Genomic DNA, 26,865 nt, shown 5'->3' on the forward strand with positions numbered 1-26,865 from the left:
CTCTCTCTCTCTCTCTCTCTCTCTCTCTCTCTCTCTCTCTCTCTCTCCCTCTCTCCTCTCTCTTTTTCTCTCTCTACCCTCTTCTCTCCTTCTCTCTCCCCTTCTCTTCTCCCAGTCTTTCCCTGCATTCAGGGCCATGTGACTGAATATCTTTATTCAAAATATTTTACATATTAGAAGTTTGCTATTCAAAATCAAGTTGTCTGTTACTGTAATCTCCCCTATGTTCCTTTTATTTTTTTCTTAGCCGAACATCCACAGATGGAAACTTAGAGCAGAGAACATGGACCAGTGGGCCTTCTGGGACTCAATTTGTTGATGTGTCTAATTTGATCCATAGCTTACTAGATCACACTACTTTTTGTTTTTGTTTTTTTAAAATAATTACTTGTCACAGTCTCCTGGTTTCAACTTTAGCTGGACTTTTTTAGACGTTTTATTTTGAGCACCAGAACTGAGACTCCCCCAACCCCACCCCATGTCTCCTGCCTTGAAGGGCTAGACCTCAATTTTCATTTCCTGTTTATGTTGCTGGAGTTTATCTTTGTTATTTTAATCTTTGACAGACCCTGACCACTGTTAACAAAATCTAAAGCATGTAAATCGCAGGCATGATAGTATGTAGCAGTTGCAAATAGCAGGCGCTACATTTTGAGCCCCAGGTTGGGTGTCAGCTGCCTCTCAGCAGGAAGAGAGTTTATTGACCCCTCTTAGCAAGACCATAGTTGCAGATGTGGTCCTGGCTATGCCAAATATTAGGCTCTTCCGACTCTGAAAGCTAAAGGGACCATCTGCTGCCACATTTGTTCTTGGACTTCACTGTTGTAGTTTGGTCAGTGTGATAGAAAATGATGTTAATGATGATCAGTTCTGAATCTCTTCAAGTATGTGTGTGTATGTTTGAGAGAGAGTAGCCAGAATTTATGTATCCTATGATACATAATAAACATCACATTATATGATTAATATATACAGTCTATTTGGTATTTAAATATTTAATTTGAGAGCTTGTTAAATCAAGTCATTAGCTGTGGCCCTGCTTTTGGGGCTGACAATACATTTAAGACTTACTCCGTGATGAAGTTCTTTCTTTTCTACTCATTTCGTGCCAAGATAGACTCTCTGTTGATTTAGTTCATAACTTTTCACAGAAAATAACATCTAGTGAGTACTCACTATGGGGTAGCACACATGTCAACTTATTTCATAAAGGGTACTATTATCTTATGTATTCATTACAGTCCTTTGAAATGAGACTTGCCATCTACATTATCCATTGTCTCTAGGCTGACTTGAGTTAAATCCTTTATTTAATGCCACATAGTTGGCATGGGTAGATCAAGCTTCCACTAAGGAGAAACCCTTGGTACATATTTTTTTTTAAACAATGACCCTATACTGCTACTTGAGTCCAGTATCTAATTTAATAAAAGTATAAGGATGTATTGAATATCTAAACAGTTAAGAGCTAGTTCCAACTCTAAAAGGTATAAGGCGTATTTATATTTATTGACAAATAGATATTAGACTACTGTGTTTCAGAAGCTATTTAAAGTCTATTGGACAGACCAGATTGAGTTTATTTCATAGTAACAAAGCTAAGTGTTTTAAGTGACAGATAAGGAGAAGGCCATTTAGTGTAAGGAGAAAGCACATCTGATCAAAATAATTCATTGTTGGGGGCACAGAAGGGAAAGGGGGCAGAGACTGTAGCCTGTATGAGTTTGTGGAGACCCCAGAACCAATACTCTTTTGCAGACCTAATCATGAGATTAGCTCAAAAATTTTATCAAAGCTTCAGCATTCTGGAAGCTACAGACAAAAGCAAACAAACAAACAAACAAACACCCCTTATTTCATTATTATTTATTCTCAAAGGACTAAGTCGAAGAGGAAGTAAATTATTTTGTTGAGGTTTCATGTCTGGATATAAAGTAAAATCGCTGCAATGAGATTTGTAGTTAGCATTGCTCTGCTTACGTTATCGTAATGCTGATTTCACAGAGAGTATCTCTGATGATCTCATTTCCAAATATCCTCAAGTTCCTGGGTCATCACAGAGGAGCTCAGTGGCCAAGTCACATATATAGGTGTGATTTAATCTTAGACCTGACAAAGTGGGTTTACTAAAACTTTCTCATATGTGGACCCATAGATGATCAAAGATGCTTGACACTCGTGATTAAAAAAAAAGCCAAGTGTTTGAGCCTCCTAGTGTTTGACAGCATAGATAGTTCCAAACACCATCTGGGCACACATTACTCCATTGCTTCCAGTTTTCTTGTTTGAAGAGTGGGGGTCCATAATTTATAACAGACATGTAAATATGTTCACAGGAAATTAAGTATGGCATATGATAAGGTGGAAGGGCAGAGGAAGATACTGTGAGAGGAAACCTTTGGTGAATTTTTAAGGACTTACCTTACAACTCAGGGATAATGGAAGAGTTTGATGTTACAAATTCAGCATATACAGGCAGACTAGCCACCTTTCCCAAACCAGGCAAGGGAAATGATGGAACGGTGGAGCAAAAACATTTCATCATTTATTGGCAATATAAGAGTTATGATTTTCGAAGTAGGAGGAGGGGGGATCGGATAGGGGATTCCTGGGCAGGAAGGGGCAGGGAATGGGGTAAGGGGATAACATCTGAAATGTAAATAAAATATCAAAAAAAATAATTTTAAAAAGAAAAAAGGAAAAAAGAGTTATGATTTGTCAAATAATAGGATCAACTTAGGTAGGAAGGTGTGGGATAATTTGGGATGGAGGTCCTGGGAAGGGATGCTATTTAGACACCTTGGAAAAGAGAAAACAATAGCAGTCCAAGGGACTAGATGAGCAAAGATAGACTATCACTAATATCTGTCCTATATAGAAGTTTCCAAAGTGACTCTGACAGGAAAGTATAAGAACCTTCTTGAATGGGATTCCGGTAGGTACAAAAAGCATTGTGTTTCAAGATAAAGTTTTATTTACTAGCAAGAGATTTCTGATTATATATATATATATGTATATAATCAGAATATATATATATACATATATATATATATATATATATATATAATCAGAATATATATATATGACCTAGTAAAGAGCATAAAATTATCATTTCTGGAGCATACCTTGCCCTAGTACAATGAGAGAGTTAGAGGCTCAAGTCCTGGCTGTACCATTTCTTGGCTGTGTGACTTTGGTCTAGTATCTATCTTTCCATGCTCTTGTCAGTGAGGTGGGGATAATATCAGTGTTTCCACCTGTTTAGTGTTGATAATATACAACAGTGTATAGCAGTGTGTTTCAAAGAGCTCTGAACACTGTAGGATCTCTATATATGGTAACTACTATGACTATATTGCTCCCACATCATAGTTTATCTATATGTCTCTATATCGTGACCATAGAGGAAAACAAAGACATTTGTTGAAAGAGACTTTGTCTTAGCTCTGAGCCTCTGTTCTTAGCTTTTTTCCAAACTGGTCTCTTAAGCATGAGTTAAAAGTACAAACAACAGTCTTTAATTCATGGATGGGATAGGAAGACCAGCTTATCATTCTTATACTCTGCCTCTGGCTGTGTGACATCTTCCCCCATGGGGTACCATTTCTACTTTGACTTTAATTGCTTCTTGCCAGGGCAGCTTGTCGACAAGCTGCTTTCTGTCACTTGATGCCACTTGTTCTGTCTAGTTCAGTCCATCAGTTTGGGACACTTGCTTAAGTGAGAGGCAGATTTTCCAAAGAACACAATACCAATGTTAGTTCACCTTGGGCATTGATCTGGCTGATCTTCCTGTTTTATGCCCAGGTGCACAGGCTCAAGGTACCAGTACTCTTCTGCCAAGCTGTGGAATGGTTCTGTTTAGAGTATGTGTAGGAGGTGAAGGGACATATGACAGCAACAAAGCTGGCCAGTTGAGTGTCATAGGGCTTCAAGACAATTGTCCTCCCAATCCTTCTTGGTAGTTGCTATTCTACAAAATCTTACTTTGGGGCTACTTGTTTCTGGTAGAGTTCTAACACTGCTGTAGATCAAGATGTAGCATCGCTTTTCCCTAGATTTTTATGCCAGTTGAGAAGTTGCTGTGTTCTACTATGGATGGCTTTTAACTTCCTCTTGACATTAACCTGGATGTAAAAAGTGATCTCTGGGAAGGAGTGATTTGAGGAGATGAATAAAATTGAGATTCCAAAAAGTTTCTTAACTGTCAACAAAAAAAGATGCTAACTCTCTTTTTACCATCAGAAATTCTGCACACACAAACAAGCAATTTTAAGGTCATGATAGAGAGCTTGCCTCCCAAGAGGCTTTGACAGAAGCCTAGTTATCACCAACCACGTTCTGCCCTGCTTTTCCCAATTACTTTTTCAGGAATCTGCCTTCTGCTTATCATTGTCAGTCCTAGACTCAGAAATGTATGTATGCTTCCCACAGATGAGTTGGTCTTCATATTCATTTTTAAGGCCTTTTCTTTTCTCTTTCTGTCTTGGGTCCCTGTGAGGGCAGATGGTTTAGCTTTTTCTCTCTCCTCATTGTTCAGGGGTCCAAGCCTCCTCTTTTTCTTTTGGATAAGTTATTGTTGGCTACTAATGACCTTGACATGAAACAAAGTCAAAGCTATTTCATCTAGAAACAGACCAAGGGGCTCTAATACAGAGATCACACATGCTAGGGCATCATAATGAGGGTTAGAAAAGGGATACCAGTCAAACTCTGATTATTTCTTTCATGATTTTGTTTGAGTAGCTTCTTGAGGATTCTACTATGTCCTTCTTTGTGGTCAGTCTGGTGGAACTAAAACAAGAAATGCAGCTTAGAACTGGGAAGCTGATCATATATGACTTTCTACAACGTTAATGAAGAGCTTCCTGGTATTGATGGCAGTACCAGTAAATATGTTGGCAGTTCTGTCTGTGAACTCTGAAACTGATGCTGGGATTTGAATCCTGCTCTATGCTTACCAGTATTCTGTCTCTGCTGGCTCCTTAGCTACTTCCTATGTCTATAAAATGAAAGAATAATTCCAGGTTTGCCAAATATGTGATGTCTGGGTGGGATGGTAGATGATAAGCATTTACTATAAAGCCTTCTATGAGGTATCTAGTAAGTATTAAAAATCATTACTATTCTTAATGGTATTGACTATAGTTCAGTCCACAGTCATGGTTACATAATAGGTGAATAATTTCCAATACTTGGTCATAGTTATGAATCACACTGGCTATTACTCTTCAGAGTCAATAGCTGTGCTTGGTTATTGCCTGGTGACAGGTTAGAGGAAACAGTCTGTAGTTGGACTTTACAGAGCAAAGGATACACATCAAAATGACCCATCCAGTTAATAGTCTCTCACTGATAAAGTATAGATGGTGAAACTGACTTTGACTCCAAAGCCTTGTTGCTTTACTGAAAGTAGAAATTAGACATGGGTGTGCATAGGATGGTACAGGGTTAGCAGTAAGTCCCACAACTACCCCCACATAGTTGAGACTTTTGTATACTTCCTGCATGCCATATTTAATATTTTTTCCTCACAAATCACTTTTCTTTGTAACTCCCAATGATAGACCAGAAATAAACAGATGTTAGTTTGTCAAAGTTGCCTACCTTCTCCATATTCTTATTTTTGTCCCCTTTCCCATTGCTGCTTCATAATTAATATTATTGTATGGATGTGATGTCACCAAAAATCAGACCACCAGTGATCTTCCAAGAATACTACACTAAAATTCAGTTCTGGGGCTAGAATCCTGATCAGTGGATAAAATCTTTGCTTTGCAAGTGTGAAGACCTGAGTTCAGACCCCCAAGAATCCACATAAAACTGGACACAGTGAAGTACAAATGTAATCTACATGTACCAGTGCTGAGGTAGAGACTGAGACAGGATTATCTCTTGAAATTCATAGACCAGATAAACAGTAGAAAAGAAAGAGACCGTTTCAAATGAGGTAGAAAATGAGGATTCATACCTGTGGTTGTCTTCTGCCCTTCATATACATGTTTGGCCCATACATACCTATACTTATACATAACAATGTACACATAAACACTCACATACACAGAGGTATGGTGTAGGGGAAAGGAGAGAGATCATATGAAGTTAAAGAGATGAGCATTAATAAGGGGAAATGTTTTAATTATTTTTGAGAAATCTAGATTAATCCCTATGTTATTTTAGTTTGGAATGTCATAACAGACTCTTTTCTTGGTTGATACTATCACTCTTCCTTCCCACTTACCCACTCAGTTTTAGAGTGACCATGTGGTATGGACTGGGGACCCATATCTTGTGGAGAACACAGAGACCAAGATCTCTGAAGTATCTCTTATAGGGCAAATTAGTCTCTGATATAAACTTTATTTTGTAAATTACAATTCTCAGATAAGTAAATGTCCTCAACTGCCCAAACTAGGGTCTCTTCCTTTGTTCAGTATCTATATTCAGTGTGATTATAAAAATAAAGTCCCACACACTCTCCTCCTAATTAGCACTCCTCTCAACCATTAAAAAATCTTTTGTGTGTGTTTATATGTGTGTGAATAAAGCATGCTCATGCCATGGCATGTGTGTGGAGGTGGAAGAAAAATCTGGGGTTTTAGTCTTTAACTTCCACTTAGTTCGAGACTCAGCCACATGTTTATTTACATATGTGGCAGATTACCCAGTTCATGGAAGTTAGGGTTTCTCCTGTCTCTGCCTCCCATCCTGCCATAGAAGCACTGGGCTTACAGAAACACAGATCATATTCAGCTTTATGTGTGTTATAGGGATCCAAATTTGGATCTTTATACTCATGTGGCAAGCACTTTACTCAGTGAGCCATCTGTTTAGCCCCAGTCAATCATTCTTTAAGGTAATACATCCACTTGGTTCTGAATAATAAAACAAAACAAGAGGGCATTGTAAAATTGTAAGTCTCCCAGTCCTGAATGTGAATCCCATAAGTCCACTCTCCTGACAATTTCATAGTTCATAATTCTTTCCAAAATTACTCTATGCTTATACAAACCTATGCATTGATGACTCCCCATTTTCATACAATGGTAATACAATTATCACTTTTGTCCTGCTCTTAACTCCACTTAACAAAATGACTTGGAAGGACTCATAAAAACCCAAGGCAATACTCAATTTTAAAAGGCAGCATTGCATGCCCTTACAGAGGTGTGCCATCTATTACTGATGGTCATTAAAGGTGGCCTTTTACCAAGGATGCTTTACTAAATATCTATGTGTATTTTGTACCTGTAGAACTCAATCTCTCTTGAATTTTACTTGTAAATTCATACTTATAACTTTCTGACACCCAGAAACAGGCTCCAAGGAGAAAGACAAAAGGCCCACAGTGGCAATACAGAGGCTCATTTGGAAACTATACATGCCCCAGCCATCACTGGGGATCCTTTTTTCTTTTTTTTTGTGGAGTCTTTTGTTTCACATGTTGTTTCAGACCATTATGTCCTGAAGCCTCTTCGGATCCTTTTCCTGGATGCCCAGTGAGTGATGGATTGATACCGTTTGCAAGACTGATTCATATGGCACTTTTGTTTGGATTTTGACAGGTTGTTTATAAGAATAATGACATCCGTCTGGAGCTGTCTCGCTTGGCCCGGATTGGGGACACCAAGATGAAAATCTATGGTGAAGTTGTGTTCAAGTGTGAGAATGTGGCCACACTGGACCCCATCAACTTTGAGACCCCAGAGGCTTACATCAGCTTACCCAAGTGGAACACCAAACGTATGGGCTCCATTTCCTTCGACTTTCGCACCACTGAGCCCAATGGCCTGATCCTCTTCACTCATGGGAAGCCCCAAGAAAGGAAAGATGTCCGGAGCCAAAAGAACACAAAAGTTGACTTCTTTGCTGTGGAACTTCTTGATGGCAATCTGTATTTGCTGCTTGACATGGGCTCTGGCACCATCAAAGTGAAGGCCACTCAGAAGAAAGCCAATGATGGGGAATGGTACCACGTGGACATTCAGCGTGATGGCAGATCAGGTAAAAAGGACTTAAGATTGAGACTAGAAAAATACAGTAGCTCATCCGTTCTTGCCCTCCCCAACCCCTGGCTAGCTTTGAGGATTTATGTATTTATGATGACATTCACTTGCACGCTCACCTGTCCCCCTACTATTATTTCTAATGGCTGATGTAAAATGATATTTATGAACAAGATGCCTGTCTTGTGGATGGCTATTTTTCTTAGCTTCTCTGACTTTCTGCACAATGTTCTCAGTGATAGTTCTAAAACCTTAGCACCATGAGTGATTTGATGAGTAGCATTTCCAGTCCAACCACAGGGACTGTCAAGAGGCGACATTCCCTGCCCTTTCTTCTCCTCGCTTTCTCATCCCCATGGAAACTGACTGTGACATCACAGGCATTACATTATGGGATTGCTCTCTGGGATAAGCAAGAGTTTATGCAATGATAGTCCTTCAATAATTGGCAAGAGTCATGTTGCAGGGAGGAATGATGACAAGAAAGGAAGCAGCAAATTGATTTTTCCTGAAGTCATGTTCGATTTAAAGGCTTCCTTTGGTGTAAAAGCCCACATTTCACTCTTCCGCATAGGCCTCGCTAACTCTCCATCCCTCCTCATAACCTTTTACATTTGGTTTAAATGGCTTTGTTTGTTTCTGTAGCCACAGATCAAACAAAGTAGCCCCAGGCAGTACATAGCTACTCTAACGAAAAGAGGGCAGAGGAGGGGTAAAGCAATAGAGAATCTGGGCTTTTGAATGCCTGAACAGTCTGGCTGCCTTGTGAAGGGCCCTCTGGTGATGCTGGTCATATTCTTTGTTATTAGTAAGGGTGTTTTCCCAAGAGGACTAAGTATAGCATCTCAATTTCAGGCTCATTTTCTAATTCTTCATTTGGGCAGCACACAGCTGAGAATGGTTTTAGCTTTATTTGCTGTATTTGTATGGATTATGTCTCCTGGGAACATGAAGAAGTCAATCTTGGCATTTTTGTGTCTAGGTACCCTTTACCATTATGACAAAGCAAGAAGTTTCCACATCCAACTAGTAATGGCTGAGCTTCCACAGAATGGCAGCATTTCTGTGTCATTTCCCAGCTAGAAGGGTGGCAGAGATGAGCAATACTGCCCTCAGGAAGATCTGGATGGGGTCTATGCAGAATGCAGTCGGTGGCAGATTGTGGCCTTGGATGTTTTACTGCCCAGTAGGATTCTCTATTGATTGTCTGAAATCTGGTCAGAACCAAGAGGCTTAAAATTAAATGTGCTTGTTGAGCAAGAATGAACAGTTTGTGTTTTTTTTTTTTTCTTAAAAGATAGAAACACAAAAACATACTCTCTCTAGAGGCTAAATTTCTCTCTTTCTTAAATTTATCAATAAAATGCCAACTGGAGCAGCACCAGAACACTTTCTCAGAATTGTCTATAAAACATTACTGTTGTCTACTCTGTGAAGATGTAGGTTGAAGTGTTTTGTGTGCTACTATGACCTTGGTATGACTTAGTGGTGGCCCATTGGTGTTTCAAGAAGGCTAGTATACATAAAGACATCATATATTTATGTTTAGCCTATAAAATTTACTAAGTAAACAATGATAAGTTCAGGAAAGCAGTGTAACAGTACATTTCAGTATTATCTATTAAACTTCATTTCTTTGTGAGGAGTTTTTTTTTTGGTATATTTTTTCCAGCTAGCTATCAATTTTTTCTAAAATAGATATTTGTAAAATAAGCATGTTCAAATAGACCTTCTTCACTGAGAAGAAAACGCTGTCCTGAGTGATGGTGCAGTAAACATTTTATGAGCATTCTTCAGTGGAGACAATGAGTCTTAAAACCCAAGATACATATTTGAAATGTGTTCAACCATATATTCAGAGCATAGGCTTTCTATGGGATGCAGTCTGGGCTCCAAATTTCAAAGTGATTCTCATTCTGACCATACTTGGCAATCTAAATGTCTCTTGTCTCGGTTTCTTTCCCATTGCTACTATAAAATATTCTGACTAAAACAACTTAAGGGAAAAAGGGTTATTTTGGTTTACAGTTCTAGAGCGATACAGTCTATCAGGACAGGGAAGACATGACATTAGGCAAAGTAGGCATGGTAGTAGGAATAAGAGGCTGGCCCTTCACGATGCATCCACACACAGAAAGCAGGGAGTGAACAGACAGTTGAGCCAGCCTATCAAGTCTCAAGTCCTATCTCCAGGAACCACTGACTTCCTCCAGAGACATGCCATAACCTTTCAAACAGAGAATCAGCTGGGGAGTGAGGGTTCAAACACATGAGTATATGCAGCATATACCAGATATTTCCTAGCCAAACCACTTCAGTACTGCATTAATTAATGACTACGTTTGAAGAGCTAAAGAAATCTTTACGAGAAGCCATTAGGAGGCACAATTCTCAACTTCTTCCTTGTTTTGAAATAATAATTTCATTTATTCTGTGAATATTTCATACTGTGCTGGAACTGTAATGACTCCTACATCACAACATTGTTCTGAGGGAGCAGCCTGAAAATGCACAAAGATGGCATCCTGGTTTAGAGGCAGAGTACAATGCTTCATGTGTGAATCACTAGATCTGAACACCAACATTCAAAATCAATCAGTTTTTTTCTAATACGCAAAATGAGGGGCTGGAGAGATGACTGAGAAGGCTTAACAGTATTTATTGCTCCTGCTGAGTGAAGACCCATGTATGATTCCCAGCATCCACCTGGTGGTTCACAACTATTCATCGGCTTCGAAGGATCTTATACCTTCTTCTTATTGCCTCCTCACGCACCAGGCATGTACATGTGTGCATGTGCGTGTGCACACACACATACATATATACACACACACAAACACACACATACACACAAACACACATACACACACACAAATACACACATACACACAAACACACATACACACACACATATGAGTTTAAAACACTTATACATATAAAATAAATCTAAAAAATTAAATATATAAAATGCTTGAAATGGTAACCAGGATATTACTTTTTTTGTTGTGTGGGTTTTTGAAATATTAAGAATTTAATAGGCAAAGGCCATTTCTCTAGGAGACAGCTTCTAAAGAGAGTTAAGAGAAGGTTGCTGACTTAATCTACCCTAACCACACACCAGGGGCCCTTTTTGTTCTTCCTACTCTGTTCATTCTTCTGTTGCAATTTGGAGCACACGCAGCATATCTGCAATCTCCTTTAATCTCCTTCAGCCCTTGGACTGTATGCTTACTGACTGAGACAACTGAGGCCCAGACAGAAGAGGAAGGACAGAGACTGAATAATGGACAGCACAACCTACTTCTCTCCATACCTACAAAGCATGTCAAGAATAATATTTAAAGAGAAAACGATGCTGGCAGGATGCTCAGATACCATCTTGTTCATCTCCTATTTTGTAGTTCAGGAAAAAGAGCTGTAAAGGTGTTAGGGACTGGCACAGGGTGGAAAAGGCATGGAGACCAACAGATGTCTTTCATTTTCCCAGGCCAGGCAGTGGGCTTGCACCTGCTAAAAATCTCATTTGGAAGAGCCCATTATTTCGCCTCTCCCAGGATTTATGTTTGTCTCTGGGCCCATCTCTTCTTATCTCTTCTTGCTTGCTTACTTATGAAAAAAAAAAAAACTTCCTCCCACAATTAGGAAAATTAAATAATAATAATGATAATAATAATAAATATAATAATACAATAATATATGCATACTTTGGAGGACATAATTTTATGGAGTTGATCTTTTGTTTTACCTTTTCCCTGAGTTCCAGGGATCAAACTCAGGTTGTTAGGCTTGATCCATAGACATTTCTGCTCAGTGAATGAGCTGCCAGTCCCTTGAGGGCTTTGTAAGTGCCATTCTCTCTGCCAGGCATGCACTTTCCCTTGCATTTTGCAAGTCTGGATCATTTTCAACTTTTTGTCTTAACTGTTCTCCATATGGAGAGGCCTTCAGTGAGTACACCCTTTAAAACATGTTCTATGAGCTGCTTCCATGGCACCCATTTGGCTACTTCTGTAACAGCTGCTATTAGCTAATATTCTTAGACTATCTGTTGATTTTTCTGCCTCCATGCTCTGCAAAATCAGCTCAGTAGGAGGAGGACTCTGCCAGACAAGCCTAGCACTGTGCCTGAAACTAACACAAGGGAAAGAAAAAGTGTTCTCTGTACGTTTAATGATGCATGAAGAAACACATTCCATCCAGGTGTTGTGGCTAACACCTATAGTTTCTGCACTCAGGAAGCAAAGACAGGAGGATGACAGTAAGTCCAAGGCCAGTTTAGTTTCCGTAGAAAGTACCAGGCCAGGTAGGGCTACTTTGTGAGCTTCTTTCTAAAGCAAAACAAGTACACAAGCCAAAAACAATAATAAAAGCAGACAAAGACAGTGCACAAAATTTTGGTTGATAGAGTGGGCAGTCGATGCTCCATCTATAGAGAACTCATGAATAGAGAAAACCCAATTTTTGGGGGAACCATGAGCACCTGAAGAAGACATAGGTAATATAGAATCATTCTGTCCTTGGCTTCACTGTGCGGGATCTACACATATGAATTCCTTTAATCATCACAACAACCTGTTAGTTGAGGATAATTATTTTTTCCCGTTAGAAATGAAAGGTGACATCTGCTCTTCAAGACTGTAAAGCTGGCAGTTGGCAGAGCTGGGATTTAACTTCTTCCTGCCCTATTTTGTATATTGTCTCTCAGCAGATATGGTTATGGAGAGAAGAGATGTACTGGAGTTAGTCATTGGGTTCCTTTCTGAATCCTTTTATGATCCAAGCCACCATAGCTTCAGGGATTAGGACCAAGTGGTCCTTCCCAGAAGCTTGTAGCCATTGTCTCCCTGGTTGCAGTGTTGTCTCCTGACAAGGAAAAACTGATGTCACCCACTGCCTTCGTTTAAGCAGCTTCAGTGTCTCACCTGAGATGTAAGAAGATCCTTAACTCACGCTGTGCTTATCTCCCATTCCAGGTACCATATCTGTGAACAGCAGGCGCACGCCATTTACCGCCAGTGGGGAGAGTGAAATCTTAGACCTGGAGGGGGACATGTATCTGGGCGGGCTGCCAGAGAATCGAGCTGGCCTCATTCTCCCTACGGAGCTCTGGACCGCTATGCTCAACTACGGTTATGTGGGCTGCATCCGCGACCTGTTTATCGATGGGCGCAGCAAGAACATCCGGCAGCTGGCCGAGATGCAGAATGCAGCAGGCGTCAAGTCCTCCTGTTCACGCATGAGCGCCAAGCAGTGTGACAGCTACCCCTGCAAGAACAATGCAGTATGCAAGGATGGCTGGAACCGCTTCATCTGTGACTGCACTGGCACTGGCTACTGGGGGAGAACCTGTGAAAGAGGTGCGTGGCATTTATGGGTCTGAGTGGAGTGATACATGGTCCAGGTGACATCTTTGCTCATCCTGTGATTTTCTGCTTCCAAACAATAGTATTGAGTTCTGTGGTTTCTGGAGCTCATCCTTTCTAGTTGTAAACGATTAAATTTGCTTAGTCAGTTAGATGGTAGAAAGGAAAGCTTTATAAAAAAGCACCCCCGTGATCACATTACACTTTAAATATCTTCAATGGATAATGAAGGTTCTAGAAAGAACCAACTGAGTGTTTCCTTTAGTCCTTGAAGTCACATTTCCTTGGTGCTTTCTGCTGGCTGACTCTTGGATTGATCTCCAGAAGCACATTATTAAACAAAATGTGTCTGTCTCTGCTGTCATGGAGCTGCCTGTCTGTTCGGATTAAATAACTACTTACAAACACAGTGAGTTTTATACGAGGCTGAGTGATGGAGTGGTTAGTGAATATGATCTCGGGAGCTAGTTGAGGTGAGAATTTGGGCCCTCACATAGTTATATGAGCTTCTCCAAGACAACATCTCTGAGACTTGATTCACTCATTTGCCTGATCAGATGCTGACGGTGATTGACTTAATGGGTTCCTGGAATGTGAAAAGCATTTAATGTATGTTAGTGATTGCTCTATCATTAGTTATTAATATCAACATCATGAAGGTGCAGAGGAGCAAAGAAAGCCAGCATACTGCAGGGGGTTAGATGGCATGTCTACAAAGAAGCTGTAAAAAGAGATATGAGCATAAGTGGGCATTAGTTTGGCAAAAGGGTGATACGAAGAAGTGTAATCTAAACCAGAAAGATAGTGTGTGCTAAGGGGCATGTGTGAGACCAGAACAGAGGGTAGAAGGTTGGATGATTTGTTTTCTTCTAAACAAAGTCAGAATGGAATGGGGGCATGAAAGCTTTCTCTAGATTAGAGAACGGACCCTACAGAATAGGCAGAGTCCCATGGGTCTCCTCTCCATATACAACTTAAGCATTTTTACATTTGCATTCAACTTACAGTTTGTGCAAACAAGAAGATATGGGAATTATCATAAAGACAACATCAAGACAAGAAGATTCTTGTGCAAGCCACATCTAGATGGCAGTTTGCTATGTCGTATGCTGGTTATGGATTACAATCATCTCCCTTATGTGAAAAGTTACTCTACTTGACTAATAAATTTTTGAGGACCTCAGTTCTGCAGCTTTGAGGATAGGACATAGAATCTGCAATAGACATACTTCTTATTCTTTGGGGATTTGTCGTTTATTTGGCTAAGGAGTGCAGGGTTGTTCAAAAGAAGATAGCAACATATATTCTGCTAGAGGACAAAGAAGGATGTGGAGAGCTAGAGAAAGAGGGAATGTCTTGAATACATACCTGCAGGGCTTCATTGCTGAAGATTACCAGTAGTCAGAAGCTCCAGAAATTGAAACTATGATGGCAGAGACACTGGACAACCCTGGAGTGGTGCTGAACAGTTGCTTCCAAAGAGTGTTTTTGTGAGGTTCACAATGTTACTTCAAGAGAATAGCAAGCCTTCCTAGGTCCCCTTGATTCTCAGTATCTTTTCCTTGATGATACCGATTCTAAAAACTAATTATAGACCAATTCTTAATATGTACTAAGTGCACTCCACATTTCAGCAACCCATATTTCAAGAGAACTGCAAGTCTTCTTTACAGTCATACCAAAAACAAGGCACAGGATATTAGAGTGAAGGAGAAAAGGAACACTTTCTTGTAGCTTTGAAATTTAAATTTAAATTCAAACCCACTGCGTTTCTAAAGCAGCAACAACCATAATATGAGCTAAGATGAGGAGGCAGCCATCTGGAATAGAAATAGGCCACATGGGGTTGCTAAGTCTGTCAAGTGCCTGGACTCTTTCCAAATGTCTTTGTAGGGTAGCTTACCCTGGTGCTGGTTTGGAGAGATGGAAAGGTCATTTGATCTCTTGGATAGAAGAGACTGATTTGATGTTAAGCCCAAGGTATTGAGGATATTGCACTGTCTATAAAAGCAATCTAAGAACAAAAGTTTACCTCAGACATCTCACCTCTTCCTCTTGTAACTCAGAGGCCTTGAAATGTTAGAACCAGGAAACAGTGACTGGAGCCAGCTGTTCAAGGTGTTTATGAGCTCACCTATTCCAAGGACAAATCAATGGGAGTTGGTCCAAAATTGGCCAAGTACAGTGAAAGTCACTGCATCTTTTACATTGTCATTTTTGACTAGTCATTAAAAGGCAGCTGATTGGGGATATATGAGGGACAATTATTCTTGGTACAGTGCAGCCAAGAGCCATCCATTCTGGCCAAATGAGAGGCAGCTTAGCAAATGTAAGTAAGACATTTGATCTATATATCGCTCAAATCCCAGACAGTTCAACGGATTGTTTTATTCCCCCACTAATTGTTTTTTACCCCTGTATTGTTCCTGACACTGTGTTCAGAATGAATCATTGGACTGGAAAAATGAGAAGACTGCACTGTTACTGAATATAATAGAGCTTCCCAATGACATTGTTTTCCCTCATTGAAACTGCTTTCTCAGTGGAGACTTTTGAGTATTTTTTCTTTAGTTTTATATATTTATTTTGGAAACCTAAAACCTTTTAGTTACCATGTCCAATAAAAGCAATAAGCAAGTATTTGGCACAGCTCCTGCTTTGGATCAGGGGACTAGTATGTAGTCATCTAAAAGAAACAAAGGGTAATGTCAGACATGTTTAATGGACAGTAGGTGTTATTAACATGGCCATAGTATATGGAAAGATGTAGAGCAAATAGATGGAGTAGCCACTTTTATATGGTGGAACTGAGAGACGGTGAAAGGATTTGAAAGTGTTTTGGATTTTCTTATTCTTATTTCTAACAAAATTTTGTTTTCCATTTCTGATGCTCAGAACCTATAGGCATTCCTGAAGAGTAAGAGTGAAAGAAGTGTTTCATAGTCTCTTTGTGTGGGAACATTTGCCCCTTTGGCTTAAAGACTAGTTGTCCCATGTGCCAGAATATCACCCTGATCACTGAACTCTAATTATTGCTCTAATTTTTTATCATCTCCTCCCTCTATTTTTTTCCTGGAAGTTCTAATGTTATATCTAAAATTAGTCATTTGTACCAAACATAATAGGACTAAGAAAATTCCCAAGAAGCTGTGCCCCTGAGCTTAAAAGAACCGTGCCTTGACTCACTTAGGTCAATTATCTCATAATTGAAATGTTACTATTAGTAGGAGCCAACAAGAATGAAATCGAGAAAGTGAGTGTAATGGTGAAAACTTCAGTTCAGAGATGGGCATGGCTCAGGAATGACACTAGATGAAAATTTCCAACCATCCAAGTAAAGTAGGATTAACGGCAAGCTCTACCTCAAAGTTGTCCTCACCGCCCCCCTTGACCCCCAAAAAAGAAAAGGATAACACAACAGAACTAGCAAATATATAAGAATGGAGACTAAGGTCAATTTTCTTGAATAGCTTTCTACTTAGCTATATCTAGCCACCTTTGTCTCTAATTTTTACAAAACATTTCTTTTTCCTGCAGAGAGAAGAAACTCTAAATACTAACTTCTGAAAGTTGACTTGATACTTAATTTAGCATTTTTTTCAACAAGGCTTACCACCATATTAAAAATATATAGATGGTGAGGTCTATTGTAATTTTTATTGTTAGTCGTTTTGGTGTCCTAGTCATAGTAAGGTGGGAAGCATCTCTGGAATCTAAAAGCAAAATTTTTTAGTAGCTGCTTAATTGTCATCAGCTAAATTAAAAATTTGGGAGGCCACCTTTTCTTCTATGAGTCCTATAACATCTTTTGTTAAGAAAAAAAGAAAAACATTATTTGGTGTATTTGTGTGTATGTGTGGGCTCAGGCACAGGTAAGAACAAGGAAGTCTGAGGACAGTTTGTAGGAATTGATTTTCTCTTTCCCATGTGGTTTCTGAGCATTGAACTCCTGTCATCATTGCTTTTACCCAGTGAGCCATCTTGCTGGTCCCTATAATGTCTTACAGTGGACAAAATTACCATTGAATTTATTCTATTCTGTCCTAGAGACTTCCTCTCTTGGCAAGCTAAGAATACTTGACCTTAATTAGCATAAGACAGTCTTCTTTTCACTGTGGCTAACCTGTTAGTTTAGTTGGTGAGTATCCTGGTAAAGCAAATCTGAGAATTTAATTCCTTAGTGGATCGTCAAGCTAAATTTGAGTCAATTGTGCATTCTATGTTTGTCTTTAAATAGCTCTGTATAAATATATGTGGGATTGATTTAGAAAGAAAGTTCATACTTCTGTCCAGAAAATAAGCTATGGTACAGTGCCCAGAGGCAAAATGACCTTGTGAATGTTTTAGAGTCAGGCAGACCTGGAATCCTGTGTTGATTCTGTTACTAATTAGCAAGATGAAATGGAGGCCCTTGATCTTGATCTATGTCTCAGTTCTTTATCTATGAAATGAACATTTATACTTACTGCCTAAATATTTTGCTTTTTGTGGGGGAAATTTCTAGAACTAACTATGACATATAAAAGTGGAGATTTAGATAATGATTATGTAAAAAAAAGTGTCAATCAATGCTTATCTTAGAGAAGAAAGCAGAGCATTTCTAGGGACCCCAAGTCACTGTGATTGAGATACTCTGACCTCTGGGTTCGGAATGTTTTGATTCAGAGTTTGCATTTTGCAAAAATGAGAACAACTCTATTTCAGATTGTTGTATTTGTTTGTGCTCCTAGTGATATGCTATGTCCAGTTAGGCAGTACCTGGGATAGACATGCCAGATCACCCACATGTATCTGTAAAAGTCATCCCTCAAGAGGAGAAGTTTGGGAGCTCAAACCATCTCACTGACTTCCTGACTTCTTAAGGTTAAGAGCTTGAAAACAGGCACTTTTAGTTGTTAGGCAAAGAGCCTGGCACATGAATGTCCTTTAACATTTTCTCTAACTGAGGGTTACTCTACTAAGGAGAGCAGCTCATAAGAATGAGGAAACACTACATGCAATATCTTCCATATTTCATCCCTGCTAAGACAGTGCTTTGCAGAATTATGGGCCTTCTCAGGTGAGTCATGTTCACTTAGGGCAATGTTTATGGTATATTAAAACAATCCCTGAGAGGGAAGATGGGGTTCAATTATTTAGTACTTCAGACAGGTGAGAAGTCCAAGCCTTTCACCTAACCGGAGGAGTAGATTGGATTTTTTCAGCATAAACTGAGTATATATATGTATATATATCATGTTCCTTTAATTTTATTTTTTTATTTTTTATTTTATTTTATTTTATTTTGCTCCTTTAATTTTAAACCCCTCTTTAATTAAGGTATATAGAAGATAGAACAAATGACAGAGAAAATTGTGAATACTTTTAAGCTTTGACCTTTGCCATCCTGCAAAGGAATACAGGCTATAAAGGAGTGGTTCTAAACTTGAGGGTCAAGACATCCTTGGGAATAACATATGAGATATCCAAAATAGTAGATATTTACATTATGATTCATAACAATACCAAAATCACAGTTAAGAAATAACAACAAAATAATTGTATGCTTGGGGTCACTACTAAATGACCAACTGTATTAAAGGGTCACAGCGTTAGGAAGGTTGAGAACCACTGCTATAAAATAATTAGATACATATTAAATAATTCTTTAAAAACACAAGAAAGTACCAAGAATCAAGAATAATTCACTCAATGTTTGAACACAATTAACTAACCATTAAAAGAGTTTTAGCTAGTCTTTTTCATATTTTTAGAGTTTAGTTGTTCTTATGTACAGATATAATCATGCTACAAGAACATTGTGTGTTTTCCTTTTCCTACTGATATCATATTGAAACCTAAAATATATCTTCATAATTACTGTATATTTATACATACACATGTACACATGTGTACATATCATATTGAAACCTAAAATATATCTTCATAATTATTGTATATTTATACATGCACATGTACACATGTGTGTGTATATATCCATAAATCACATATATGTGTATCCATATGTAAATTAATACAGTCTTATGGAACTATTCCCCTTGTGTTTATGGTTTAATGGTTAAGGGCAAAAAACCCTGACTCATAAGGCCATAGATAGTTGTAGACCTCCCAGCCATATGAAACTGCTTCAGATTGTTTTGTCTTGCCTTATTTTGGTCATTGATGATGAGTGCTGAAATAAAACATTAACTATGCTCATAAAAATTAAGTGATTCTGAGAACATTACAGAATTAAGATAGACAGGATATACTTCTCCCAGGCTCTGAAATTTTGTTTTTATGTTCTATACATGTGACAAAACCAAGAATAAAGGTACGAGGCATCCTAAGTGTCTTGTTCTAGCAGGGGAAATGGGATCAGCATCCGTTCAGCACCTTTATTCAGGTCCTCATTTTCAGTCAACTCTTGGGTTGGTGCGATGTGTTCTTGGGTGATAGTAACAACAGCAATCCCAGCAGTAGATTCTGCCTGGGAAGGCAGTGGCACTAATTGCAGAGAGGCTGGAGCCTGTCAATGTCACTCATATATCATATGGGAATCAGGACATTAGAAAGCAATATGGCTAGTAGAGTGTCTAGTAGTCTTCTGTGACTCATTCTCATTTTGGCAGGTGGAGAAGCCCAGAGAAGTTGATATTCCTCTGAATCAGAGCTAATGAATAGTTAGAATTTACGGTTACTCACCCCTATTCCATTCCTTTTCACACCACACCAGGTAGCCTTTTTTTCTGCACATATACAAAAATCTGGATTCCAAGATCAATAAGGAAAAAGTACATGGAATATACTTGTGTGTCTATAATCTCTAGCACCGTGTTGTACATATATTCATCACACCCTTTTTGTTGCCACTGTATCAAAGGTCATCCTTGTACCACTAATGCTCAAATTGAGATCTCAAGCCTAGGAATTTCCATGGAAACCCAAAGTTGTATATCCTCATTTTCTTCTTTGCATCTCAGTTTAAAATATTAAGATGCTAATATCATTGATCAACCATTGATACAGGGAGGCCTTCCTCCCACATAAAAGTGATTTCACTTTCTGTTTTCCCCATCTTAGTAAATGGCATTATTATTGTTCATGGAAATTTTGTTGTTCCATTTTGTCTAAGAACCAAGTCCTGTTAGTCTTCAAATGAAAGCATCTTGCATCTGTCTACTTCCTTTCCTTGGCAATGCTATCATGAGAGGACACAATACTGATATTTTCTTTAGATAACTAGATAGCAAGTAGAGCATGAAAATGAAGAACTCAGATTTGTTTTATGACATCTGTTGAGTTTTGTGTTGCAGTAGGCAACTAATCTCTACTCAAATCACCCTAGCAGCGGCGCTGGTTCATTCCTCACTACCCTCCCTAATGTTCTGAGTTTTTAAATGAAAAACACATACACACATGTGGGCTTCTATCTTAATATGTTTTAAACAGCTCAATGGCTGGGACACTCCCAAACTTCCATTCAACTGGTACCTCACCTTCAACACTCTTGAGTTATTACTTACTGAAACCTATATTCCACCTTTTCTGTCCTAGACACAAATGGGGAGCAGGGGTCTGGGGCCACTCTTCCTGGACAATTATATGATTGGTATGCTTTCTCTTCTGCATCTCTCAGACCTGGACCTTACTCTTTTCCAAGCATGGCAGTTGTAAATCCTTCTTTCTCTCTCGGTTTCCTTGCCTGAGAGTCCTAATGTCCTGCCTCTGTCTCCCTGCCCAGCTATTAGCCACCAGTATCTTTATTTACCCGTCAGAACCAACTGGGGACAGGGACCCTCAGTGTCTTACATGCAAACTGTCATACACTTTTATAAACTCAATTAACATAATACAAATGTTAGACTAAATTCACAATAGTATTGCAGTAAAATTCTCTGAACATTCAACACATTCCTTCCTTCAGTATGTTTAGATTCAGAAGCTTGGTTTCTATAAAACTGTAGGAAACAAAACTATGATGCTTGTTATTAAACTCCAACCTTGGGGCAGCAATTCAGCAAACAGGTCTCCAGATATTTTCCACACCAACACCTAGGGCAGTGGGGTCCTAAAGACAGCGTTGTAAAGGACACACTTCTGTGTACTCCTTGAGCTTACAATGCAGCTTAGAGGATGGGACATATCTTTGCACTTTAATGTCATCTAGAGAGTGTGGTAGTTCAGGTGGGTAATCATTGGACTAGAAAGATATAGGAATTACCAAGTAAGATGTGACAACACGACACAGTGCTTAGTCACCTGTTCTGGTTGGAATAACTCACTAGTGTGGGAGACAACAGCAGCTCTGGACTCCAAGGTCAAATACAACCATACGAGTTGTTTCCACTTGTCTCCATGTCACTGAGGAGAGGTTCTGCAGTATAACTGTGCTCCCTACCTCCTGGGATATCTAGATCCTTTATTTAGATAGATGACCTTGAGGTAGTTATTTGGATCTTCAGGCCTCTCTGTTCTATAAGAATAAAATGAGGCAATTGGGTTTTCATGCTCTCTTAGGGCCCTTCAAGTCAAACACTCTGTGATTCTCAAATGTCATCAGCTTGGCAGTGACTCCTTTGTGCACAAAAGAAGGATAAAGGTGAATGAGTGAAGGACAGAACAGGACTTTGAGTCCCTGTTTCTTACAGTCTGCAGATCTCTCTAGGTCAGGATGCTGGCTTTAGTTATATTAATCATATAAGCAATGGAATTTTTACTTTTCTAAAGCAGTTTCCCAAGAAAATTGGATGTTTTGTTGTATGGAGTGCATTTTGGGTTTATGATATAAAAGATTTAACTGATAGATTAATAAATACAGTTTGGAATTTCTTCAGAGAATTAAAAGGCTATTTCTATTTTGGCTTATTGTTTGTCATTTCTGGATAGATACTGATATGTATCTGAAAAGAGGGTTTCCTATGAAGCATACAGTTCATTGACATCATTCTAAACCCTATTTTTTTTCCTTATGCATGGTTGCTATATCATTTAATGACTCCTTGGTGACATCCAGCACAGACTTCACAGTTAGCCTTTTATATATCCTCTAGTACTTCAAGTGTCTCTTTCCCATGACCAACATCATGTGATCTTGTGGAGATGTATCATGGTTCATGAACGAACAATGACCTATTCTTCTTGCTTGGGGTCTGAAGTCCTCTGCTTGTTGTGTTCTTCTTGTTCCAAAGAAAAGATTGAGAGTGTATGGTTCTGTTATTCTTAAGTTACTAGGAGGGACACTGGAGACCACCAAATACCTGGATCTAGACAGAGAAATTTGAGGGCCAGTCAATGGTTTGGTGCTGGGCATGAAAGCTACTTATACCTGTTTATGAACAGTAGCTGCAATGTCCTCAAAGCAGGGGCGTGATGGCCATTTACATCCTTGCACAGAACCTTTGTTATTGTGTTTGCTAAAAGTGGCTTAACTGCCAGCAGACATCTGCCTATTATAGTACAATAAATCGAGATGCTGTTGAATTATGAGGAACAAGTGCTTCAAAACACAGCACAAGGGGACCATTGCAGGCTGTTCCATCACCGCTGGCTTCATGGTTCCTTTCACAGATAGACGAATCCTTCTTTGCTCCAGTTCAGTTGAAAAGGAAAGTTAAGAGAATGACTTTTCATTTAAAGGAATTATGCATCTGCTCTATGTTAGGTTCTTAATATACACTGGGCCATTTCACACTTACATCCTTTCTGCAGATGATGTATTATTATTATTACTACTCTCTAGTTGATGAAATTAGGACCCAATTCGTTCCAAAGTACTGAGTATGCTCTATTTGCCAGCTAGCGTGTTTAATATGAGGTAGATTATGATTCTCTTCATAAACTGATTATGATGGTCTGATGTCCAAGAATGGTAGTATTCAAATGTAGATCGCAATTCGCAGGCTGTATTGAAGACACTAGAGCTGAGGTCTGGTTGCAGAAGTGAGAAATCTACCTTGCAGGAATGGAGAAATATTACTCCAAGCAGAAGAGAAAAATGCACAAATGACTAGCACATACACACAGGTGCATGCCGCATTGGAACCGAAGGACATAAGAGATCTAACTAAGGAAGGAAGAATGAAAGCTAATTCTAGGTACATACCTAACAGAAGTCAAAGGAGCTACATCAACAGGGCTTAGTGATTGCACATAGTTGAAAGGTGGCCAGCAGTGGATAAACACAAGGGTGTGGCTTCCAATGTCCATTGTTTCACATAGTGTCTTGAATAAGTAAATAACTTGGGAGGAATATGGGGAAGCAAGGCCACCAATAGGGGAATACAGCCAGGAATCTCACTGACATCTGCTTCGGTACCATACTATGCTTCAGTTTTCATACCTACACATAAAATAATGGCAGTGACTCTTTAATTGTCTTGCTGGAGGTCTCTGTTATACTAAGCACATGGTGTCCCCAGTGTAGCCTCCTCTGAAGCAGAAATTTGGTAAATTGACAATATAAAAAATACACTCTGGAGGTAGTGAGCATTTTCCAGTTTTCTATTTCAGCATAGGACACTGACCAGAGCTTAAAAGCAGGAAGAGGAAACCACAGCAGGACACTAGAACATTGTTGGCTTTACATTCCAAGTAGCCTGAGGGTAGCATGGAGACACGTGTTAGGGAATCTGTTAAAACTTTAGCATTCTCAGTGTAGCTTTGATATATATGTGGTAGGAAACATAGCTCTATCTTTTCTCTAACCATCTTGCAGAAGTATCAAGATTTAAGATAAATCAAGAAATCAGTTCCTGAAGGGTGGCGAGTCTCAGTTTCATTATCTTCCCATTCTGTTCTCTCCATAGTTTACAGCATTGATGGCAATTCTAAAGGTTGTGTATTCATGTGTGCATAACTCACATGTGTATAGTTTTCTCTTTCATGTATGAGACAGTCTTCTATTTTTTTATTGTACTTCTGTTTTAATTCAATCTGAAGCTAGAGAGAAGAAAGAGTAGACATGAAATCCATATGGTTAAGATGCCACAAATCCCAAATGTAAACAGGGTTGGTCCAAAGAAAACTCTAAATAGAGTATAAATGATGCCAAAATAATGTTTCTTGTCAGTATGACAAGGATGTGGTTACATCTGTCACAGTCACTCTTATTCCCAGTCTCAATGAGGACCTGTGTCCTCCAGTAGATACTGAATGGCCTAAATAATAGAGTAAAATCATCTTGGATCTGCATTTTGATTCTCCTAGAGTTGGTTGTTCTGAAGCAGTATCTGTGACTATTCTGTGAAGATACATGTTTGGTTTTCCATAATTATTTAGTGAGCAGTAGAATGTGCCATTCTAAAGCCATTCAACTAGTCTCCAGAAATTCATTCTCTTTGGTAATATTTATCTGAAACATTGGCAGCTAACTTAGAAAGAAGCTGTATGAAGGGAAGAGATGTGTACATGTTTCTTTTGCTTTTTCATCTTCCATCCATTTGCAACCCACAAATGAAAAATAAACACAGTCCAGCAGAGAGTATTTTGGAGTAACAAAGGCATTTGGGAGTCAGGGTTGAAAATCCTGGGTATGAATGACTCTTGAAAGACCCCCTTCTGTGGGCTGTTGGACAGCTATTTTCCGGGCAAGTAGATGCCATCTTTCTGGGAGAAGATCATTTCATGCTTCTTAGCATGTTTAACCTTTACAGCAAGGCCTTCCCATCAAAATGACAATCCCCAACAGAGCTTTCTAAGAGGCTAGTAAATCAGAAATCTTATGAAATCTGGAGGATTAGCATGCCCCCCTTTTTTGTTCCCCCAGGGAAAGTAAGTCCTGTGCCTTTCAGATTTTAATCTTCTCCACAGGCCCCTTGTCTGAAACTTCCTGCTGTGGCCTGCTGGCATTTGAATATTATTTCCTTATAGTTGCTCTATGGTCACACACTGGTACCAGCTAAGGCTGGCACATTCTTTATCTTCATCAGCAATGTTGTAAAAGAAAGATAACTGCTCCTTTTTTTTTTTAGTTGAATTCTTTACACCCCTAAGACATCTTTTCTGGGTCTGAAGATAGTGTTTGATCTTTAATGTCACTATGCCCAAGATGGCAGGGTGATGCTCAAAGCCATAATGTTTACCCAGCTGTCTCTGCTTTCTCTTTTTCATTGCTACATCTGAAATAAAACCACTCCCCACTCCAAGAAGCCAACATTGTAGCCACTATAAGACAGAATCTCTTCTGGTGGAAATTCACAAAGTCAAGACTGTGTTGGGAATAACAATTGAGGGAGAATGTGCTGGCTAATCATATGCCAACTTGACACATAAACTAGAGTTATTTGAAAGGAGGAAAAGTCAGTTGAGAAGCTAGTGCCATAAGATCCAGCTGTAAGCATTTTCTTAATTAGTGATTGATGATGGAGGGCCTAGTCCATTGTGGGTTTTATGATCCCTGGGCTGGTGGTTCTTGATTCTATATGAAAACAAGATGAGTAAGCAATGGAGACCAGGCCAGTAAATAGCACCTCTCTCTATGGCCTCTGCATTAGTTCCTGCCTCCAGGTCACTGCCCTGTTTGAGTTCTTGTCCTGACTTCCTTCAATGATGAACAACAATGTAGAAGTAGAAGCCAAATAAACCCTTCCTTCCCCAACTTGCTTTTTGGTCATGCTGTTTTATTGAAGCAATAGAAACCCTGGCTAATACAGGAAAACTATGTGACAATTGTGATAGCTGTGCAAGAGATTTGAATTTAGGATAGATCAACTCTTTTGCCTGAATTATAGGGGAGTATTTATATGATAATAAGGACCTCCAAAGTTTTGGAGGCTAAATGAATATCTGCTCCATATACTTTCCCTTGGGGGGGGGGAAACCCTAAATATTCTATGGGAATGTTTACCTAGGTTTTATGAGCTGTGATAAAGACTTGAAATAGGCAGCTTAATTATTACAATTTAACTGTAATAATTATTCTATAATTCTATAGCCAAAGAAGAGAAAGGCTGCTTCCATTCTTAATTTGTATCTGAGGAATTGGGATCAAGCATAAAGGAACTTGTCCAAGGATAAATGAATTTAGACCACCCAGTTAGAACTCGGTTCAGTGGGTTTTATGGATCTTTCACTCCTGAGGCTGTACTTTTATGATCAATACTCCCTTCTTGTCTATGCAAAAATGCAGCTTACCCCTTCATGCAGCAGTGTATCCATTTTTGGTAAAAATTTTAAAAATACATATTACAGGAACTGAAATCTCTATTCTTCATCTCCTACTCCTCCTCTTTCTTCTTCTTCATTGAGGAGTAAGCATGTTTACTTACAACCTATGAAAAGTCTCTGTTTTTCTAATATCTTTCTATTGATCTTGATTCAGGCTCTGGAACCCATATTAAGCATTTATATGAATAAGCATCCTTTGGATAAGCATTTGCTTATTCATTGATTGGCATGATGGGACACATCTTCAAGCATCTTTCTCAGGAGGCTGAGACTATAAGATCAGGAGCTCAAGGATAAATACTGAGTTCAAGTTCAAACTTATCTATATCACAATAATTTGTCTCAAAACA

At 39.0% G+C, this 26,865-nt stretch overlaps 1 protein-coding gene across 1 annotated transcript in view; it reads left to right on the forward strand.

Moving 5' to 3' along the window:
* Positions 1 to 26,865, forward strand: part of Nrxn3 (neurexin 3) — a 1,478,337-nt gene that overhangs the window by 440,422 nt on the left and 1,011,050 nt on the right. The window contains exons 6-7 of the mRNA XM_028777283.1: positions 7,566 to 8,004; positions 12,980 to 13,363. Coding sequence (XP_028633116.1) covers positions 7,566 to 8,004; positions 12,980 to 13,363 — 823 coding nt within the window. The remainder of the gene's footprint in view (positions 1 to 7,565; positions 8,005 to 12,979; positions 13,364 to 26,865) is intronic.

This window comes from Grammomys surdaster, unplaced genomic scaffold, assembly GCF_004785775.1.
Source record: "Grammomys surdaster isolate TR1022 unplaced genomic scaffold, NIH_TR_1.0 279, whole genome shotgun sequence".
In the NCBI taxonomy this organism is placed as follows: domain Eukaryota; kingdom Metazoa; phylum Chordata; class Mammalia; order Rodentia; family Muridae; genus Grammomys; species Grammomys surdaster.